Source organism: Aquarana catesbeiana, linkage group LG01 (assembly GCF_042186555.1).
Source record: "Aquarana catesbeiana isolate 2022-GZ linkage group LG01, ASM4218655v1, whole genome shotgun sequence".
NCBI lineage: Eukaryota > Metazoa > Chordata > Amphibia > Anura > Ranidae > Aquarana > Aquarana catesbeiana.
The window spans coordinates 984574488-984596899 of NC_133324.1; the positions used below are offsets into that span (position 1 = coordinate 984574488).

Sequence of the window (22412 nt, forward strand, 5' to 3'; positions counted from 1 at the left end):
AAGTATTTTGTCACTTCCAGTTTCCCCAGCATGTAACTAAGTCCTGTTTGATTTGTAAAAGGCATCTGATCAAACAGATCTGGGTTTGATCTGAGGCTTTAAAAGAGAGAGGAGATATCTGGGGTCTAATAGACTTCAGATGTCTCAGTAAAGAGGACCTGTCACTGCTTATTGATATCACAAGGGATGTTTACAAAAATTAAGACGCAGTGTTAAAAAAAAAAAAAAAATTCAAATGAAATAAATAATAATAAAAAAAACTAAAGTGCCCCATTCCACTGTGCTCGTTCGCAAAGGTAAATTGCACGCCTTGGTGTCATGTGCATACGTAAATGGCGATCACACCAATAAGATAAATTACATTGTATATGTTTGAAGATAATGTTTGGAATTTTCTGAAAAGCCAAAATAAACAAAAAACACCTTTGTACACTTTTTTATAAATATTACTTGTGCAGATAAAGGGAATGGTAACGGGTACTTTTTTGTACCTGGTTATGTAAAATTGACCCATGGATAAAAAGGGGACATAATGGGCATTTTTTGTACCCAGTTATGTAAAAATGACCCATGGTTACTTTGGTGTGATGTTTCTGGAGCAAAGAGTCATCTTGATTCCAACTTAATCTGATTTGACATAACAATAGCATTTTAGTTTTTAATCTGTATGTCAACCTTATGAAACAAATACAGCCAAGGGTTTTGTCAAGTATTCACAAAAAGATACATTCTAGATGGCCAAAACTCCATTTGGACAGTTACGAAGTTTTAGATATTCTTGCAAAACCCTTTTGATTTACCAAAATGCACCCACAGCCATACATTATTGCTCGGGGTGCACATTGCAATGGCTTCTTTCTCTAAGTGATTCTTTCTACAAGTGATATGCACTTCAATCTCTGCATTAAGTTCTGCCTCACCTGATCATTCCTTCTCTGTCTCTTTACAGGTATGTGTCAGCTAAACCACATCTTCCACCGTTAACTGAAATTGGGATCTGCTTGCTGTCTCTGTGTGTATGTGTTGGTATGTGGCCTTCTCTATCTATTGCCCTGTGTGCACAACCATGACATTATTTGTTGCTCTGGACTGTCTTACCTAAGTTTTATGTGTTGATCTTATCTTGGCCTCTGGCCTTTTGCTTTTCTGACTTTAGAAGCAAAAAGTCCACTTTGATTGTTAGGCATTCTTATAGTCACTCATGATTAATTAATGAACTTCAACCCTACCCTTATAACAGTATATATTTGAGCATCCTTAAGGGGTGAGCACATTGCTCGGGGTGCACATTGCAATGGCTTCTATCTCTAAGTGATTCTTTCCACAAGTGATATGCACTTCAATCTCTGCACTTCAGTGATTGCACGAAGCAAACAAATACAGCAATCTGCACTGGAAAGCACCTAACAGACTGCAGGTGTCCCGTCTCTCTAATAAGCTCTCCTTCCACTCTGTAACATGCACTCTCTACCACTGCTTCTGACACTCCTGGCCTCTCTCTCAAACTCTCTTACCTTCACCCCCCCTCTCCACCCGCCTGCTTATACATATCACCCTGCCTTCTGTCTTCTCCCTACTACTGCTCTTACCAACTCTCGCTCATTCTACATCCATACACTGATAAAACCTCCAGTACTCTGAGACATGCCCCTTCACATAAATCACAGTCCCACATTACCTCCCTCACCCTCCTGCTTCTCCTAATCTCTGGTGACATATCCCCAAACCCTGGGCCACCATCATCTGTCTTTGCCCATCGCTCCCATCCCCCTACACCCTCTGGCAGGAGCCGCAACCCACAGAACTTGGTCTCTATTCCTCTTTCCAAAACCAGCCCCCCCTTTTCCTGTGCCCTGTGGAATGCTTGTTCTGTCTGCAACAAACTCACCGCCCTTCACGACCTCTTCATCACAAATTCCTTTAACCTACTTGCCATTACTGAAACCTGGCTTCATGAATCGGACACTATTTCTCCTGCTTCCCTCTCCCATGGGGGCCTTCTCTGGACTCACTCACCCAGACCAAGTGGACGGAAGGGAGGTGGAGTGGGAATCCTTCTAGCCCCATGCAGCACCTATCAGGTACTTCACCCACCTCCCTCTCTGACACTCTCCTCTTTTGAGGCACATTGCATTCGTCTATTCTCTCCCATTTCTCTAAGAATTGCTGTCATCTACCGGCCCCCTGGACCAGTATCAGCCTTTCTTGATGACTTCTCTGCCTGGCTACCCTACTTTCTCTCTGCTGAAATCCCCACAATCATTCTTGGGGACTTCAACATCCCTGTTAACACTACTATTACTTCTAAACTTCTCAGTCTAACCTCATCGCTTGACCTGAAGCAATGGATACAGGCTCCTACCCACTCCAACGGCAACACCCTTGACCTTGCCTTCTCCTATCTGTGCACTCCGTGCAACCTTTCCAACAATCCACTCCCACTCTCTGATCACTACCTTATTAGTTTTGCTCTCTCCCTATCTTCCACCTCTTCTCCCTCCAACCGCCTAACGGTTACCCGTAGAAACCTTCGCCACCTCAACCCTTCTCTTCTCTACTCTGCTACTGATCACCTCTATGACAAAATCTCACCTCTATCCTGCCCCAACCAAGCTACTTTCATCTACAACAGCTCACTGTCTTCCTCCCTAGACAAGCTTGCCCCCCTCACTACACGCAGAATTAGGCCCCGACTGCTACAACCCTGGCAAACAGATGACACCAGAAGTCTTAGAAAACATAGCCGCGCTCTTGAGCGCCTGTGGCATAAGACTAAGACCCAGGAAGACTTCACACAATATAAATCTGCCCTCCTAAAATACTACTCCTGCCTTCACACTGCCAAACAGACCTACTTTATCACACTCATTAACACCTTCTCATCCAGTCCACGTCAACTCTTCTCTACCTTCAACACTCTACTCTGTCCTCCACTGCCTCCACCCACCAACTCAATCACCGCCCAGGAGATTGCCAATCACTTCAAAACTAAGATTGATACAATTCATGAGGAGATCACCAATGCGCAAAAACCTCCCCATGCAACACCCCATGTCCACAGATACAATCATTACTTCCCTCATTCAACCCTGCTACTATTACTGAGGTTGCTAAACTTTTATCTAGCACCCATCTAACCACTTGCTCCCTGGATCCTATTCCCTCGCAAATGCTACGCTCACCCTCTGACTCAATTCTACACTCTCTAACTCACATTTTCAACCTCTCCCTCTCCTGTGGCATCTTCCCAAACTCTCTAAAACATGCGCTAGTCATCCCCATACTAAAAATATCCTTACTGGATCCCACCAATCTCAACAACTTACGTCCAATCTCCTTACTCTCCTTCTCCTCCAAACTTCTTGAAAGACTGGTCTACAGCTGACTAAGCGACCATATGACCATGAATAAACTTCTAGATCCCCTCCAGTCCGGTTTTCGCCCTCAACACTCGGAAACTGCTCTCCTTAAACTCTCAAATTACCTACTAATGGCTAAAGCCAATGGACACTATTCTGTACTACTTCTCCTGGATCTCTCTGCTGCCTTTGACACAGTGGACCACCCCCTCCTCCTCAAAATACGTTTTCATTCCACCTATCACACCGTTCCTTCAGTGTCACTTACAACTCTACTTCCTCCTCTCCTCTTCCTTTTTCCGTTGGGGTCCCCCAAGGTTCTGTTCTTTGACCTCTCCTTTTCTCAATCTACACCACCTCCTTGGGTCAGTTGATTGCCTCCCATGGCTTTCAATATCTTCTCTACGCTGATGACTCCCAAATCTATCTCTCCACCCCCCAGCTTTCTCCATCTGTCTCCTCACGCATTACCAACTTACTAGCAGACATATCAGCCTAGATGTCACACCACTTCCTCAAACTCAACCTATCCAAAACCGAGCTCATGATATTTCCTCCCTCAGGTGTTACTTCCCCTGCTTTCCCTGTCAATATCAACGGCTCAACTATCAACCCATCTCCCTACGCCAGGGTCCTAGGTGTAATCCTGGACTCTGAACTAACCTTTCGACCCCACATTCTATCACTATCCAAAGCTTGCCGCCTCAATCTCCGCAACATCTCCAAGATACACCCCTTCCTAACCAATGTCACCACAAAGCTTCTAATCCACTCCCTGGTCATCTCCCGCCTCGACTACTGCAACTCCCTCCTCATTGGTTTACCTCTAAATAGGCTATCCCCACTTCAGTCCGTCATGAATGCTGCTGCCAGGCTCATCCATCACACAAACCGCTCAGCGTCTGCTACACCCCTCTGCCAATCCCTCCATTGGCTGCCACTCAGTCACCGAATTAAATTCAAGATACTAACTATAACTTAAAAAGCCATCCACAACCTGGCCCTCAGCTACATCTCTAACCTAGTCACAAAATACCAACCTAATCGTTCTCTTCGCTCCTCCCAAGACCTCCTACTCTCAAACTTGTCACCTCATCCCATGCTCGCCTTCAGGACTTCTCCAGAGCCTCCCCCATCCTCTGGAATGCTCTACCCCAATCCGTCCGATTTTCTCCTACTTTATCCACTTTCAGACGATCCCTGAAAACTCATCTCTTCAGAGAAGCCTATCTGGCCCCCACCTAACAACTGTACATTTATCTTCTCAATCAGCACATCACCCACAGTTATTACCTCTTGTATCTTTTGACCTTCCCTCTTAGATTGTAAGCTCTAAGGAGCAGGGCCCTCTTGATTCCTACTGTATCAAAGTGTATTGTATTTGTACTGTCTACCCTCAAGTTGTAAAGCGCTACGTAAACTGTTGCCGCTATATAAATCCTGTATAATAATAATAATAATATATTACTATTACAGCACTCACTCTGACTAGAAATTCCTATCCAATGAAAAGAAATTAGACAAACAGAATTTAATTTCAGTGTCAATTTTATTATCATATATAATTCATGATTTTGTGACATTAAAATAAGTTTATATAAACATTGGAACCCCCTTACCAAAGACCCTTGCCTTAGAAGAGTTTGCAGTAAGATAAGAAAAATAAGGTAGCTATGCATGATAACCCCCACCACCAGTGTCAGAACCCAAGATGTCAATCTTACAATTGCATACAATATAACTAGTAGTAGTTATTCACATTCAAATGGACTTGTCCTATAATTAAAGACATTTTGTAGCTTCTTGAAGCCACATATTCAGTTCTAAAGAAGATACCCCAACATTTATACTCACATCTTAGGGTACCCTAATCTAATCACCATAGAATGTGTGGATGTTGATTATCCAAGAAAAGGATGAGAGGTGTGAAAGTTGTGGTGGCAACCTTTCCTGACTACATCATCACATTATTGGTGTCAGGAAGTCTGAATATGTGTTCCTTCTTTGATTTACATGGCTAAAAGTGTGAATTATTGCCAAGTTCTTGGGGTTGTGATGTTAAGCAACATTATATGTGAAAAAAAGATGGTAATGAAGCCCACCATCTTTGTTCAGGGGTAATTTTATTAACAACAGTTGTCTATTCCAGGGGTGGGGCTCTTTTGTCAAGTTCTTTCTTTTCACATACAATGCCATTGTAATATCTCTTCCCCTGCAATGTTTTAAGAATCCAAACCTTCAGCCATGTAAATCATGGAATCAAAATCTATGCAGGCTTCCCAACAAACAATGAGATTATGAAACTAGGACAAGATGGTTCCACAACTTTCACACCTCCCATCCTGCTCTTGGACCATCAACATCTACACATTACATAATGATTGGAAGAAGGTGCCCTAAGGTGTGAATACAAATGTTGGGGAATCTTAACACTTATTAAAACTGAAGAAGTGGTTTGGAGAAGCTACAAAATACCTTCAACATTACATAGCAAATCCAGTTGCATGAGACCAACTACTACTAGATATCTCATTGCTAGTGATGGGTGAACGTTTTGGCAGCATGCATTCGGGCCAAACATTTGCCTGTTTGGCAATTTGCCGAACACCCGAATTTGCAGGGTGTTTGCCCCGTCGAACACCCTGCAATGCACTACACATTGCACAGTGCATTCTGCGCCCTGATTGCCCAATCAGGGGGCAGTATAAGCTGTTTAGTAAGGAGCTGGGCCAGGAAGCCGTTTGCAGCATCTTTAACGAACAATGGGTTTCCCCGCTGACAGCTGAATACAAAAAAAAAGTGCTGGTTACAAAAAAAGATGACGTGGGGTCCCCCCCAGTCCATAAGGATTTTAAGGTGAACCCCACACCAAATTAAAAAAAAAAAACAGCGTCGGGTCCCCCTAAAATCCACACCAGACCCTTATCCTGGCAGGTCAGCAAAGGGGGGATGAGAGAGTGCCCCCTCCTAACTAATCGCAGCCACATGCCCTCAACATTGTGGTGGGGAGGCTTTGGGGCGAGGGGGCTCTGCCCCCCACCCCAAAGCACCTTGTCCCCATGTTGATGGGTACAAGGGTCTCTTCCCAACAACCCTGGGCTGTGGTTGTTGTGGGTCTGTGGGTGGGGGCTTACCAGAATATGGAAGCACCCTTTAATAGAGGGGCCCCTAGATATGTGAATGGGTAGGAGTACTCACCAAAAAAATGTACAAAAAAAAACACACACAGTTTGTGACAAATACTTTATTAAAAAATAAAAAAACAATGGCCTCCCACGTAAATCCATCATCAATCATGCTGCCCACCGCACCACCTGACTCGAAGGAAAAAAAAGCTTCCGCCTTCTAGGATGGCTGACCATCAAATGCCTCCTCTGTGCTTTGACAGTGCTTATATAGGTAAGGGGCGGGGTCACCTGGTGGATCCACCCCTTGTGACATCATGGACCAGTGCAAGATAGGATGGTGACATTACAAGGGTGCGGGGCCACCAGGTGGCCCCACCCCTTAACTATATAAGAACTGTCAAAGCAAGGAGGAGGCATTCGGCAGTTGGCCGTCCTAGAAGGGCGGGAGCGTTCGTTTTTTTTTTTTTTTCAGGTTCCAGCAGTGTGCCAGGCGGCATGATTGATGATAAATTTACATCAGGGACATGTTTTTTTATTTTTTAATAAAGGATTTGTCAAAAACTGTGTATGCGTTTTAATTTTTTTTACACTTTTTTGGTGAATGGGTAGGGGTACTATACCCCATAGGCCTTCACATGGTGGGGGGGCCTAGGGTTTTCGGGAAAAGACCCTTTTATACATCAACATGGACTCAAGGTGCCCCCCTGCCCCAAAGCACCCCCCCATGTTGAGGGCATGTGGCCTCGTGTGGTTCAGGAGGGGGAGCACTCACTCATCCCTCCCTTTTCTGACCTGCCAGGGTACTGAAGTGTGTCGCCATTTCACGGGCGCATGCAAATTTAAGGTTTGATATGTTGGATATCAATTTACTCGGTGCAACCTTGTGTTTTATACTGGGTGATTCATGAAGAAGTTTACAGTTTTAATGCACTATAAAACAAGAACAATGTAAGATATTTTATGTTACCTGTAACAGAATTGTAGGGGAATGTTTCAAGTTTTTTAGAGATAGTCACAGATGTTCTATGTGTGCACCCTTAGTCACACGACACACTTTGAGCCGGTAATCCATTTCCGCCCAAACACGAGTTGGGATATCTGAATGAAGTGCAGTGATAGTGGCTGTGATACTCTGTTTCAGCTCCGCTAGTTTAACAGGAAGAGGAGGGGCGCATACCTTGTCCTTTATGTACCCCAACAGAAAAAAAATCACAAGGTGTTAAGTCAGGACTTCTGGGTGGCTATTGGGTCAGTGGCATGTTGTAGTCCGTGGCTCGTCCAATCCATCGGTGAGGAAGATGTTTAATCGAGGTAATTGCCTGACCGCTGGGGTGGTGCACCAGCCAATTGGAGAATAAAGCTTTTACTTTCGTCCTGCAACTGTGGCATCAACCAAAGTCTTAACATATAGATTTTCTGGTTGGAGGTTCTTTTCCAAATCGTGATGGAAAATGCCGTTAAACAAAAGTTACAGATTCCGTTTTGCTCAATTTAACAACACAAAATGCCTTCTCCACTGCAGACGCCGCCATTTTGACTGACTAGTCACGTGACACATGCGCCTACGTGCTATTGTCACTTCCGGTGGTGGCTGGTGGTAATTTTTTTTGGGGGGGGCAGCAAACAGTGCACCCCCTCTGGTCCGGTCCATTCGGGTCGGTCCAGTCATCTGCAACCCCCCCATGGGTCAGTTGGTCGGTCGAGCTGGCACAACCCTGGCACTTACCCTCCTCTGTGATGCGGGCTTACCTCTTGGCGACGGACTTCCCCTGTTCCCTTGTGTCTCCTTCTCGTCATTAAGGTGGCCTCCGCCATGAGTCTCCTCCCTCCTCCTTGGCCAATCGGAATGCTTATCCTTTCGGTCAATCGAGAAACAGGTCTCAGACCCGCTTCCTGATTGGCCAGGAGGAAAATCAGGAAGACAATAGCGAATATTTTCACACACCTTTTTTTTAAGCCTATTAGAGCCTTAGGCTCTAATCACATGCTTCAAAAAAAAAAACCCCGAAAACCTTGATTGGAATCCATGGGTCCGGTGCCCCGCATGTAGATCAGGGGGGTGGACACATGGATGGGGGGGGCGACGCCTGTTCACCCCTAATAAATGGGCCACCACTGTACACCTCCATCAGTAGCGGGACACAAACGTTATGAGTACATTTACCTAACGGTTCACAGTTGTGGTCCAAGTCTTCAACTGTTACAGTTTTACAGCATTTGGAAAGTGTATACTTCTTTATGAATCACCCCTGTATCTTACCAAAAATGTGGGTAGTTTATTGTGTTTGTTTGCCCTAACAGTATTTTATTCTCTAGGGTGTCTGCTTTCAGAAAATATATCATTTTTGGGGGGTTTTGTGTAATCTTCAGGCCTAAAATTATTATTTAAACAAGTGCAAAAAAATGCAAAACCGGCTCTGGCAGCGAAAAGGGTTAATGGACCAGATTAATTGTTACATTATGACTATGAGCCTGATTATTTGTCACTTTCTAGGATAGCAAAGTTATATTATCATTATTATACTTTCTATAAAATCCATAGTCTAAAAAAGTTAGTTTTACTTTAAATAAAAAAGAATACATTTTATTCTATAACGTGTCCAATTTAAAAGATAGAAAACATTTCAAAGTTATATGCAAATGAATAAACAGCAATTTTCTTTAAAACAAATTGTGCCTTTTTTTAACCACTTGCCGACCAGCCGCTATCATTATATACGGCGGCAGGTTGACGTGTTCCCGTGAATGGCCATAGCTGTACGTCGACTCCCTTAAGAGCCATAGCAGGCGTGCACACACCCGCTGCACATTGGGGGAACCGATGCGCGTGGCCAGTGGCCGCAATGACCGACGGTCACCCGTGATCGCTCCTCAGGGAACCAAAATGGGGATCTATCAATGTAAACAGACAGATCCCCGTTCTGACAGGGGAGTAGAGAGTGATCCTAGTCATCAGGAACAGCGATCTCTCTCCTCCTCCAGTCAGTCCCATCCCCCTACAGTTAGAAACACACATGAGGGAACACATTTAACCCCTTGATCGCCCCCTAGTGTAAAACCTCTTCTCAGCCAGTGACATCTACACAGTAATCAGGGCATTTTTATAGCACGGATCGCTGTATAAATCTCAATGGTCCCAAAAAAGTGTCAAAAGTGATCCGATCCGTCTGCGGCAATGTCACAGTCCAGCTAAAAATCGCAGATTGCCGCCATTACTAGTAAAAAATAAATAAATAAAAATGCCATAAATCTATCCCCTATTTTGTAGACGCAATAAATTTTGCACACCCGCCCTTATTGGGATTTTTTTTATCAAAAAATATGTAGAATACATATTGGCCTAAACTGAAGAAGAATTTTTATTTATTTTTTTTTTAATATTTATTATAGCAAAAAGTAAAAAAATATAGTTTTTTTTTTTTTAAATTGTCGCTCTGTTTTTGTTTATAGCGCAAAAAATAAAAACTGCAGAGGTGATCAAATACCACCAAAAAGAAAGCTCTATTTGTGGGGGGGGGGACATCAATTTTTTTTGGGTACAGCGTCGCACGACCGCGCAATTCTCAGTTGAAGCGACGCAGTGCAGAATCGCTAAAAATAGCTTGGTCATTAAGGGAGCAAATCCTTCCAGGTCCTTAAAGTGGTGTTCCGGCCGAAATGATACTTTTTAAATAAGAATACCCCTATAATACACAAGCTTAATGTATTCTAGTAAAGTTAGTCTGTAAACTAAGGTCTGTTTTGTTAGTTTATAGCAGTAGTTTGTTATTTTATAAACTTGCAGCAGGCCGTGGCCATCTTAAGTGTGGGCATCTGAAGCCAGACTATATTTCTTCTTGGATCTCATCCTTGCAGATCTCGCACATGCTCAGTGCAGCACAAGCAGTGTAATAGGTTTCAGGTCAGGTTTCCATAGCAACGGCAGTGTCAGAGGAAGTTGCCACCCCTTCCCAGAAGGCATTGCAAACAGGAAATGATGCGATGGGCCGCGGCCAGGGAGGAGGAAGTGAAAAATGAATACAGCAGATATACAGGAGGTGCTGAGAAAAAAAATGGAAAAATATCCAATTAGTTTACAGTGCGCAGTTTAGTGAGGGATGCTGAAGAGTTGTAAAAGTGGGTGGAACTCCACTTTAAGTGGTTAAATAAAGAGTATACATTTTATTCTATAATATGTCCAATTTAAAAAAAAATTCTAACTTATATGCAAATGAATAAACAGCAATTTTCTTTAAAAAAAAAAGTGACACTGAAAAAAATAACTAATAAAAAAACTAAATTAAAATGAATAAAGAATAGATATAAATGGTAAAAAAAAAAAAGCTAAGAAGAGAGGGGAGGGAAAATATTTAATTAGGGTTGATGAGGATTAACTAAGGGTTAATGTGGGATTAAATTGAAATACAGTTTATGTAAAAAATATAAAAGATTTTTTTAAAGTGATTTCATACATTCATACCTTTAACTTCCCATACTGCCTATGAACGAAATAGAAAGTACAATGAAAAAATACATTGATACTTAAAGTGGAGTTCCACCCACTTCTACAACTCTTCAGCATCTCTCACTAAACTGTGCACGAAAGGGATATTTTTTTTTTCTCAGCACCTACTGTATATCTGCTGTATTCATTTTTCACTTCCTCCTCCCTGGCCGCGGCCCATCGCATCATTTCCTGTTTGCAATGCCTTCTGGGAAGGGGCGGCAACTTCCTCTGACACTGCCGTTGCTATGGAAACCTGACCTGAAACCTATTACACTGCTTGTGCTGCACTGAGCATGTGCGAGATCTGCAAGGATGAGATCCAGGAAGAAATACAGTCTGGCTTCAGATGCCCACACTTAAGATGGCCACGGCCTGCTGTAAGTTTATAAAATAACAAACTACTGCTATAAACTAACAAAACAGACCTTCGTTTACAGACTAACTTTACTAGAATACATTAAGCTTGTGTATTATAGGGGTATTTTTATTTAAAAAGTATCATTTCGGCCGGAACACCACTTTAATGACACGTACAGAATAAATCCGCAAGTGTCACTTTTTCACAGGAAAAATTTAACCAAAATAATTGCCAGTAATAGCAGTGGAAGGGGGGATCCGGGCGTAAGAGATACGTCATAAGAACTTTGTTGAATTTTTTTAGGACATATTCCTTATGTTTTATATCCCCCAAATGATCACCGGGAATCTTTCATGAGAGGACAATGGAGGCGCCAATTTTATCAAACTTGCAGACAATTTCATTGGTCCTCGCCTGTCATGTCACCCCGCCCTCTTGTTACTCCTCCATACACATTGTTGTATTCTTTTGGTTATCTGGTCCTCGCTGCTCTCCACATTTTTCTTGGCGATGTCCAGCAGTTCTTCCATCATAGATCGGTCATAGGAACGAACACGTGTCTTATACTTCCGGGCTAATATCTTTATTTCTTTAGAATCTGAAAAAAGAAACGGTATCAGACTGTTTAATTAAATTATAATAATGTCTGAATTATCAATGTTGTTTTTTTTAATACAACTCCTTCTCCGCTATCCCTCAAAAACGTCTTCATGTATTGTCTGACAGGCTTACATTTATTATTCACAAGAATTAACATCTTCATTCCCGCGCTTTACTACAGTTCATGTGTGTTGAGAATTCAAAGGAAATCCCCCAACCTCATTTATGAAAAATATACAATATCTCGAGAACTTTCTTCCCATATCACCAGCTGCGAATGGAATAAGGAATATCTGTTTACAAGGAATAGAATTGTGGGGTTTGTTCAGGTTTTTAAAGAAAATCATTTATATGAACATCATGTAATCATATATCTAACCAGCAGGTGGAGCTTTTGGTTTGTTTTCACAAGTTTTTCCTTCTACTGTTTGACATTTTGCTGTAATAAAATCCTGTTTACAGAGCTCAGTAGCTTAAAACATAACTAAAGCCAACACTTTTATTTAACCACTTCAGTCCTGGAAGGTTTCACCCACTTCATGACCAGGCCATTTTTTTTGGGGGGGGGGGGATTCGGCACTGCGTTACTTTAACCACTTAAGGACTAGCCTCGTTTTGGATTTTAGGTGTTTACATGTTTAAAACAGGTTTTTTTTTTGCTAGAAAATTACTTAGAACCTCCAAACATTATATATTGTTTTTTTTTTCGAACACCCTAGAGAATAAAATGGCAGTCAATGCAATACTTTTTTTTGCACCGCATTTGCGCAGCGGTCTTATAAGCGCACTTTTTTGGGGAAAAAATTCACTTTTTTGAATACAAAAAATAAGACAACAGTAAAGTTAGCCCAATTTTTTTTTTATATTGTGAAATATAATGTTACGCTGAGTAAATTGATACCCAACATGTCACACTTCAAAATTGCGCCCGCTCGTGGAATGGCGTCAAACTTTTACCCTCAAAATTCTCCATAGGCGACATTTAAAAAATTCTACAGGTTGCATTTTTTGAGTTACAGAGGAAGTCCAGGGCTAGAATTATTGCTCTCACTCTACTGGTCGCGGTGATACCTCACATGTGTGGTTTGACCACCGTTTTCATATGCGGGCGCTACTCACATATGCGTTCGCTTCTGTGTGCGAGCTCGTCGGGACGGGGTTTTTTTTTTTTTTTTTTTAATTATTTTTATTATTTATTTTACATGATTTAATTTATTTTTGCACTGTTTTAAAAAAAAAATTGTATCACTTTTATTCCTATTACAAGAAATGTAAACATCCCTTGTAATAGAAAAAAGCATGGCAGGACCTCTTAAATATGAGATCTGGGGTCAAAAAGACCTCACATCTCATATTTACACTAATAAAAAAAAAGTCATTTATAAAAATGACATTGAAAAAAATTTTGCCTTTAAGAGGTGTGGGTGGAAGTGACGTTTTGACGTGGCTTCCGCCCAGCAGTGTCATGGAGACGGGTGGGGGGCCATCTTCCTCTCACTCATCTTCATGCACAGAAGGGAGATGGACGCGATCACCTCCGCCACTACAGACGGCTCCGGTAAGCAGCGGAGGGCACCGGATCGCGGCGGGAGGGGGGATAAAAGTGATCTCGCGGCAAATCTGCCGCAGGGACCACTTTTATCTGAAAGCCGACTGCCGCACGAAAACAGGGATACTGGGGTTATGGCAGCTAGCTGTTGCCATAACAACGATATCTGCCGGCAAACTTTGGACGTACAATCGGCGGGAGGCGGTCGTCAAGTGGTTAACTGACAATTGCGCTGTCGTGCGACGCTGTACCCAAACAAAACTGATGTCTTTTTTTCCCCAAAAATAGAGATTTATTTTGGTGGTATTTGATCACCTCTGCGCTTTTTATTTTTAGCGCTATAAACAAAATAAGAGACAATTGTGAGAAAAAACATATTTTTTACTTTCTGTTATAATACATATCCAAAAAAAAAATATAAAAAAAATAATTTATTCATCATTCTACATAATTTTGGTAAAAAAAAAAAAAAAATCGCAACAGGCGTCTATTGATTCAAAAGTTATCGCGCCTACAAACTACGGGATAGATTTAGGGACTTTTATTTATTTATTGTTTTGTTTTTACTGGTAATGGTGGCGATCTGCGATTTATGCAAAAAGTTAAAAACAAGCCCCAAACATTATATGTTTTTTTTCTAACACCCTAGAGAATAAAATGACGGTTGTTGCAATACATATTGTCACACCATATTTGCACTGCGCTCTTAAACACTTCAATACCAGGTACTTAGACACCTTCCCGCCCAGGCCAATTTTCAGCCTTCAGCGCTGTTGCAATTTGAATGACAATTACGCGGTCATGCTACACTGTACCCAAACACATTTTTTAACATTTTGTTCCCACAAATAGAGCTTTCTTTTGGTGGTATTTGATCACCTCTGCAGTTTTTATTTTTTGCACAACAAATAAAAAAATACTGAAAATTTTGAAAAAAAAAAAAAGTTTTTCTTTGTTTCTGTTAAAATTTTTTTCTAAATATGTACGTTTTCTTCTTCAATGACGGGCACTGATACGATGGCACTGATGGGCACCGATGAGGTGGCACCAATGAGGTGGCACTGATGAGGTGGCACTGACGGGCACTGATGATGGGCACTGATAGGCGGCACTGATGGGCACTGATAGGTGGCACTGATAGGTGGCACCAGTATGCGGCACTGATGGGCAGCCATAGGTGGCACCAATGGGCACTCATAGGCGGCACTGATGGGCACTCGTAGGTGGCATTGATTGGTACTTATGGGTGGCACTGATGGGTACTTATGGGTGGCACTGATAGGTGGCACTGATGGGCACTGATAGGTGGGCACTGATGGGCACTGATGGGCACAGATGGGCACTGACAGGTGGCACCGATGGGCACTGACGACACTGATTGGTGGCACTGAATAAACTGATTGGTGGCATTGCTGGGCAGAACTGAAACATAATGATGCCAATCAGTGACCATTTGTAGGAAACTGATTGGCACAGATAGGGCACATTGTCCACATGTTGATGGCCATGGGGTAAATACCTGGCCATCCACATGTTGCTCCTTCCCTGGTGGTCCTAGTGGCGATCCCTGGTGGTCCAGTGTGGTGATCTGAGGGGGAGCTGCGCTGATAAACAATCAGACCCCCCTGTCAGGAGAGCCGCCGATCGGCTCTCCTCTACTCGTGTCTGTCAGACGTGAGTGAGGAAAAGCCGATCAACGGCTCTTCCTATTGACATCGTGATCAGCCATGATTGGACACGGCTGATCACGGGGTAAAGAGCCTCCGCCGGAGGCTCTTTACCAAGATCGGTGGAGCGGTGTGTCAGGCTGACACACCGCTCCACCGATCGTCGCGATGCGTGCCCCGGCGGGCGCGTGGCTGCATGTTATCCTGCTGGACGTCATATGACACCCAGTCAGGATAACTGAACCACTGTCCGGCCGTCATCTACTATGGGCCGGGCGGGAAGTGGTTAAAAGCGCACTTTTTTTGTAAAAATATCACTTTTTTTGAATTAAAAAATAAGACAATAGTAAAGTTAGAGCAATTTTTTTTATATTGTGAAAGATAATGTTACGCCAAGTAAATTGGTACCCAACATGTCACGCTTTAAAATTGCGCCTGCTCGTGGAATGGCGACAAACTTTTACCCATAAAAATCTCCATAGGCGACGTTTAAAAAATTCTACAGGTTGCATGTTTTGCTCCAGACCAGCAAAGAGACATCCCCAGACCAGCAAAGATGGCTCCAGACCAGCAAAGAGACATCCCCAGACCAGCAAAGATGGCTCCAGACCAGCAAAGAGATATCCAAAGAGACATCTCCAAAGAGACAGCAAAGAGACATCTCCAGACCAGCAAAGAGACATCCCCATACTGGCAAAGAGACATCCCCAGACCAGCAAAGATGGCTCCAGACCAGCAAAGAGATATCCAAAGAGACATCTCCAAAGAGACAGCAAAGAGACATCTCCAGACCAGCAAAGAGACATCCCCATACTGGCAAAGAGACATCCCCAGACCAGCAAAGATGGCTCCAGACCAGCAAAGAGATATCCAAAGAGACATCTCCAAAGAGACAGCAAAGAGACATCTCCAGACCAGCAAAGAGACATCCCCATACCGGCAAAGAGACATCCCCAGACCAGCAAAGATGGCTCCAGATCAGTAAAGAGACATCTCCAGACCAGCAAAGAGATGGCCCCAGACCAGTAAAGAGACGGCCCCAGACCAATCAAAGAGACGGCCCCAGACCAGCAAAGAGACATCACCAGACCAGCAAAGAGACATCTCCAGACCAGCAAAGAGAAATCCGCAGACCAGCAAAGATGGCTCCAGACCAGCAAAGAGACATCTCCAGACCAGCAAAGAGACATCCCCAAATCAGCAAAGAGATATCCCCAGAACAGCAAAGAGACATCTCCAGACCAGCAAAGAGACATCTCCAGACCAGCAAAGAGACATCCCCAAATCAGCAAAGAGATATCCCCAGAACAGCAAAGAGACATCTCCAGACCAGCAGAGACATCTCCAGACCATCAAAGAGACATCCCTAGACCAATAAAGATGGCTCCAGACCAACAAAGAGACATCTCCAGACCAGCAAAGTGACATCCCAAGACCAGCAAAGAGACATCCCCAGACCAGCAAAGAGACATCCCCAGACCAGAAAAGATGGCTCCAGACCAGCAAAGAGACATCTCCAGACCAGCAAAGACATCTCCAGATCAGCAAAGATGGCTCCAGACCAGCAAAGATACATCTCCAGGCCAGCAAAGAGACATCCCCAGATCAGCAAAGAGACATCCCCAGACCAGCAAAGAGACATCCCCAGACCAGCAAAGAGACATCCCCAGACCAACAAAGAGACATCCCCAGACCAGCAAAGATGGCTCCAGACCAGCAAAGAGACATCCCCAGACCAGCAAAGAGACATCCCCAGACCAGCAAAGAGACATAAGCAGACCAGCAAAGATGGCTCCAGACCAGCAAAGAGACATCCCCAGACCAGCAAAGAGGCATCCCCAGACCAGAAAAGATGGCTCCAGACCAACAAAGAGACATCTCCAGACCAGCAAAGACATCTCCAGATCAGCAAAGATGGCTCCAGACCAGCAAAGAGACATCTCCAGGCCAGCAAAGCGACATCCCCAGACCAGCAAAGAGACATCCCCAGACCAGCAAAGAGACATACCCAGACCAGCAAAGAGACAGCCCCAGACCAGCAAAGATGGCTCCAGACCAGCAAAGAGACATCTCCAGACCAGCAAAGAGACGGCCCCAGACCAGCAAAGAGACATAAGCAGACCAGCAAAGAGACAACACCAGACCAGCAAAGATGGCTCCAGACCTGCAAAGAGACATCTCCAGACCAGCAAAGAGACATCCCCAGACCAGCAAATATGGCTCCAGACCAGCAAAGGGTCATCTCCAGACCAGCAAAGAGACATCCCCAGACCAGCAAAGAGATGGCCCCAGACCAGCAAAGAGATGGCCCCAGACCAGCAAAGAGACATCACCAGACTAGCAAAGAGACATCACCAGACCAGCAAAGAGACGGCCCCAGAACAGCAAAGAGATGGCCCCAGACCAGCAAAGATGGCTCCAGACCAGTAAAGAGACATCTCCAGACCAGAAAAGAGATGGCCCCAGACCAGTAAAGAGACGGCCCCAGACCAATCAAAGAGACGGCCCCAGACCAGCAAAGAGACATCACCAGACCAGCAAAGAGACATCTCCAGACCAGCAAAGAGAAATCCGCAGACCAGCAAAGATGGCTCCAGACCAGCAAAGAGACATCTGCAGACCAGCAAAGAGACATCCCCAAATCAGCAAAGAGATATCCCCAGAACAGCAAAGAGACATCTCCAGACCAGCAAAGAGACATCTCCAGACCAGCAAAGAGACATCCCCAAATCAGCAAAGAGATATCCCCAGAACAGCAAAGAGACATCTCCAGACCAGCAGAGACATCTCCAGACCATCAAAGAGACATCCCTAGACCAATAAAGATGGCTCCAGACCAACAAAGAGACATCTCCAGACCAGCAAAGTGACATCCCAAGACCAGAAAAGAGACATCCCCAGACCAGCAAAGAGACATCCCCAGACCAGAAAAGATGGCTCCAGACCAGCAAAGAGACATCTCCAGACCAGCAAAGACATCTCCAGATCAGCAAAGATGGCTCCAGACCAACAAAGATACATCTCCAGGCCAGCAATGAGACATCCCCAGATCAGCAAAGAGACATCCCCAGACCAGCAAAGAGACATCCCCAGACCAGCAAATATAGCTCCAGACCAGCAAAGGGTCATATCCAGACCTGCAAAGAGACATCCCCAGACCAGCAAAGAGTTTGCCCCAGACCAGCAAAGAGATGGCCCCAGACCAGCAAAGAGATGGCCCCAGACCAGCAAAGAGACATCACCAGACTAGCAAAGAGACATCACCAGACCAGCAAAGAGATGGCCCCAGAACAGCAAAGAGATGGCCCCAGATCAGCAAAGAGATGGCCCCAGAGCAGCAAAGAGACATCTCCAGACTAGCAAGGAGACATCTCCAGACCAGCAAAGAGACATCCCCAGACCAGCAAAGAAACATCCCCAGACCAGCAAAGAGACGGCCCCAGATCAGCAAAGAGACAGCCCCAGACCAGCAAAGAGACAAGTGTCAAGTGCCACTGCTGTGCCCATCAAATGCAGCCACTGTGCCCCCCACCCCCCTTATCAGATCAGCTCAGGACACAGGGCTCTGGACACAAGCACTCCTCCTCCTTACCACACCAGCTCTGGGAGGCTCAGGTGTGACAGGGTGGCGGACACCATGCCAAGCCCCCACCTATAGCAACAGCTCACCTCAGGCAGCGGAGGACACCCCCATCGCAAGCCGGCCCGTTACCACACTAGCTCGGGGCCAGGGCGAGTGGCTCTGGTACACATGTTACCCAGGCGGCAGCTGAAGGGAACACACAGTGTGCAGTGCACCCCCCTAGCGACGCCACTGAGAAGGGTTCTTATATTAGGAATGAATCTGCTGCTGTCATCCATTCAATACATATATATATATATATATATATATATATATATATATATATATATATATATATATTTATTTAATGGACGACAACAGCGGTTTGGATTCATTCCTGTGACCTCATGTATGACATCTTGGATTTCCCATATGCTTAATTTGACTCCCACTCCCTGTAAAAGGGGTCAATCAAGTCTGGTGAGTGCATAGTGTGCCTGCATGCGGGTGGAGTGGAACCTTTCCTATACTCACTGAGCATGTTATTCACGTGTAAGATTTATACAGTATATGGACTTCACAATTTGTATGTATTTTTTATAATTTATACGAAGGTGTATTTATTTGTTTATTCACTATGGTAATATATCATTTATGATATAGGAGTGCGGATTCTTAATTTCTTTTTAAAATACAGGTTTTTTTTACCCTTTACAACACGCAGCTCTTTATTGTAGATTATTTCTTTTTTGGTCATTGATTTGTGTGGGTTTGGAACCTATTGCTTCCTATAATTTCCTTTTACCATCTGATGGGAGGTCACAGCTTAAGGAACCCCTAGCAACCTTTGAAGAAACCTTAGGGGTTTTATGCCTTAGACTATTGCCACAGAAACAGGTGTCCCCAGTAGATGATTTAATCTCTATTCTTGTTCTGATGACAACTCAAAATTTTAAGATTTTTCATTCCATTGACAATGGTCACTGCGACCAAACAGAGATGTTAAATCTCCCCAACCTGACAGAAGGTCTAACCATGCACCCCTTCATCCAAAACAACAAATCCAAACAAATCCAACAATAAAAATATAACTCAGGCTTTAGATATACTTTATGCTGAAGTTTACACTCACGAGAGATTGAAATATCCCACATGATGATTATTCGTAAAACAAGAGATAGCAAAAACAGCTAGAAAACATCGTAAAAACTCAAACTTAAAAAAAAAACTGGCACAAAATTATAACTTCCAATTAAAAATCATCTGAGCACACATCAACTGGCAGTTCACCTCTTCTGCATCAGAGTAAGCATGTAGATCATGGCAGAACCCTACTCCCTGAGCCATCAATACAAGGAATCACCCCTAATCTTCAAACACACTATGTCCCGCCTCTGGGACATGGATGTGAAGCCTCCCAACATAGAAGAAGGTTTAAAAATGGTTATTTATCCACAGGAAGGGGTGGTAAAGGTCACAGACCCCTCCTTGACAACATAGGTGGCATCAGTGTCTAGGGCAGCAAAGCCCAGCTTTAGGGATAAAATGTCAAGGGCCCAGTGGGAACCCCATTATGGAGGCAACTATTTCAGCCATGGTTGCCTGTGTTGACCAGGGGACTCATTCTGGAGAGAGAACCTGGGTGCTACAATCTCAGGATCTGATCAGAAAGAGACAGCAAATGTCGCTTCAGATATCTGGGTGATGAAACGTATCTATAACAGTTTACTGTCATGGTACCAGAGGGGGTCTTGTCATTTAAGGTGCTGCTGTCTTTTTGTCTACTCACTGGAATTTATAAAATGTTTTAATACGTAAACCATTGGGGCTGGGTCATGTAGAGGTGCCAAAGGAAGGTTGCCCACACCCCCCCCCCCCCACCTACCTCCTATGATGTTTGCATCCTGGCTGGACTACCAGGGCTTGCACGATAACATTCTATAGACTTAAATGGGACTTACCCGTACAGCAAGAGCAGTGTCCTATTCAAGTCTTTGGGACATTAGAAGGTGCTGGCAGCCAAATACAAGAATTTTCTTGGCCAATATGGGAGGCTGCAGTCATCAAAGAAGGTAAGTATGGACCTGCAGGGGGTGGGGTGGCCCAGCTTTGTGTGATAAGGGGGTTAGGGAGTACATTTTCTGCTAGCCTTTTATGATTGGAGATGTTACTGCCCCATCTTTCCACCTGGTCCAATCAGAAAACGCTTTGCATCCATTGAGAGAATGGATCACATGCCAAGTGACCAAACTCCTGTGTTCAGAATGCACCAGGGCAGCCTCTCAGCACGGTGCCCAGAAGCTTTTACTGATCATATTAGTAGAGGTATCTATACAGTGATTTCCAACTTCTAAAGGGACCCCACAGGTATGGTATATACATAGTTAGATTCCAAGTTAGAACAATGCAATTATAAGTAGCACCCTCCTAGATAGGAGCTAAGATGAGTTAAATTTAGTTCTGGACCACTGTACTCCGTGGAGCTGCAGTTCGTTATTAGGCAAATTTAGTTTTGCCTCATGGCTGTGTTTATTGTTTTGATCTGTTCTATGTTCAAATAGTTGCAAGTTTTACTTCTTCCCCCTGATTAGTCCAGAAAGCTCTGGAAATAACTGGGCAGGGAGAGTATAATCAGCAGCTAAATATTCATACAGCCCCGGCCAATCCTTGAGGAGGGTTACCCAGATGTGAGCTGGGAGCCTGTATAAATACCCTGGGACAGAGAGCAGTGGAGTCTCTTTCCTTAGAAGAAGATCACAGTCTAAGGGGGGATGCTTGCTCCCTTAGGCCATCCTGACATGTGCCCATGGAGTGGCGAGGCCTCAGGTTGGCTACCTGGAGGCCTGCTTTGCAGGAAGCTTCTGAGAGCTGACTGAGAAACTGTTGTCTGAGGATCTAGTCTGGTATCACAGGAAGAAAGTGTGACAAGGATATTGGAGGGAGGGAACCAATTTTCCAAGGACTTTTGTGAATACGGAGTGGAGAGAGATCCTAGAGGCTGTGGGCTGAGGCCATCCATCAGGTGTCAGAGTCAGCTGTGTGTGTGTAAAGGGGACATAGTGTCCAGTGTCCTGAAGAGCTTAGTCTATTTAATTCCCAGTGAAGGGACTTTGCTTGGGCTGTCCAGCAGAGGAAAATTACTCTCCTCAAGTTTGCTACCGGTTCATAGTTCTATAGAACATAAGTGTCCATCTACAGTTTTTAGAGTCCACCCAATTCTCTAACCCCATCCAAGTTATCCAAAAATAAAAGCACCAAAAAAGAAAACCCCTAGACTGTTCATTGGACCAAAGAGTGACTTTTGACCGTGTGCCTGGCTGTGGAGCAACTATTGTGGAAAGGAACCCTGGGCATATTTCTAGTGGTTCCTTTGAGGGTAACGCTACATATATCAAAGAATTCATACCTGGAATTCTTTTTTAAGCATCAACCAAGCTCATAATACAGAGAGTGAGACAACCCAATGAACACACAAGCCGTATTACAGACTTTTCTCTGTAAACTCACCTCCACAAGTCTGGGTGTTGAAGAGAGGAAAGTGCATGACATCGGGTGTCTCTTTTCCATCTCCTTCAAAGACATAGCAACTTTTTGTTGGAGGGTCCTCATAACTTTCTTCAGTGTTTTTCGGAAAGGGAATTCGTTGCACCTTACAGTATTCAGCTGTTGTTTTCACCGTCTAGTGAACAAAGAAATTAATTCT

General features: G+C 44.0%; 1 protein-coding gene across 1 annotated transcript in view; it reads right to left on the reverse strand.

Annotated features, from left to right (window-relative positions):
• Positions 1-11071: 11071 nt before the first annotated feature.
• The window catches only part of LOC141129234 (cytosolic phospholipase A2 gamma-like), a 97146-nt gene continuing 85805 nt past the window's right edge, over positions 11072-22412 (reverse strand). The window contains exons 16-17 of the mRNA XM_073617137.1: positions 22217-22388; positions 11072-11929 (exon numbers count right to left, since the gene is read on the reverse strand). Of these exons, the coding sequence (XP_073473238.1) occupies positions 11754-11929; positions 22217-22388 (348 nt within the window). The 3' untranslated portion in view covers positions 11072-11753. The remainder of the gene's footprint in view (positions 11930-22216; positions 22389-22412) is intronic.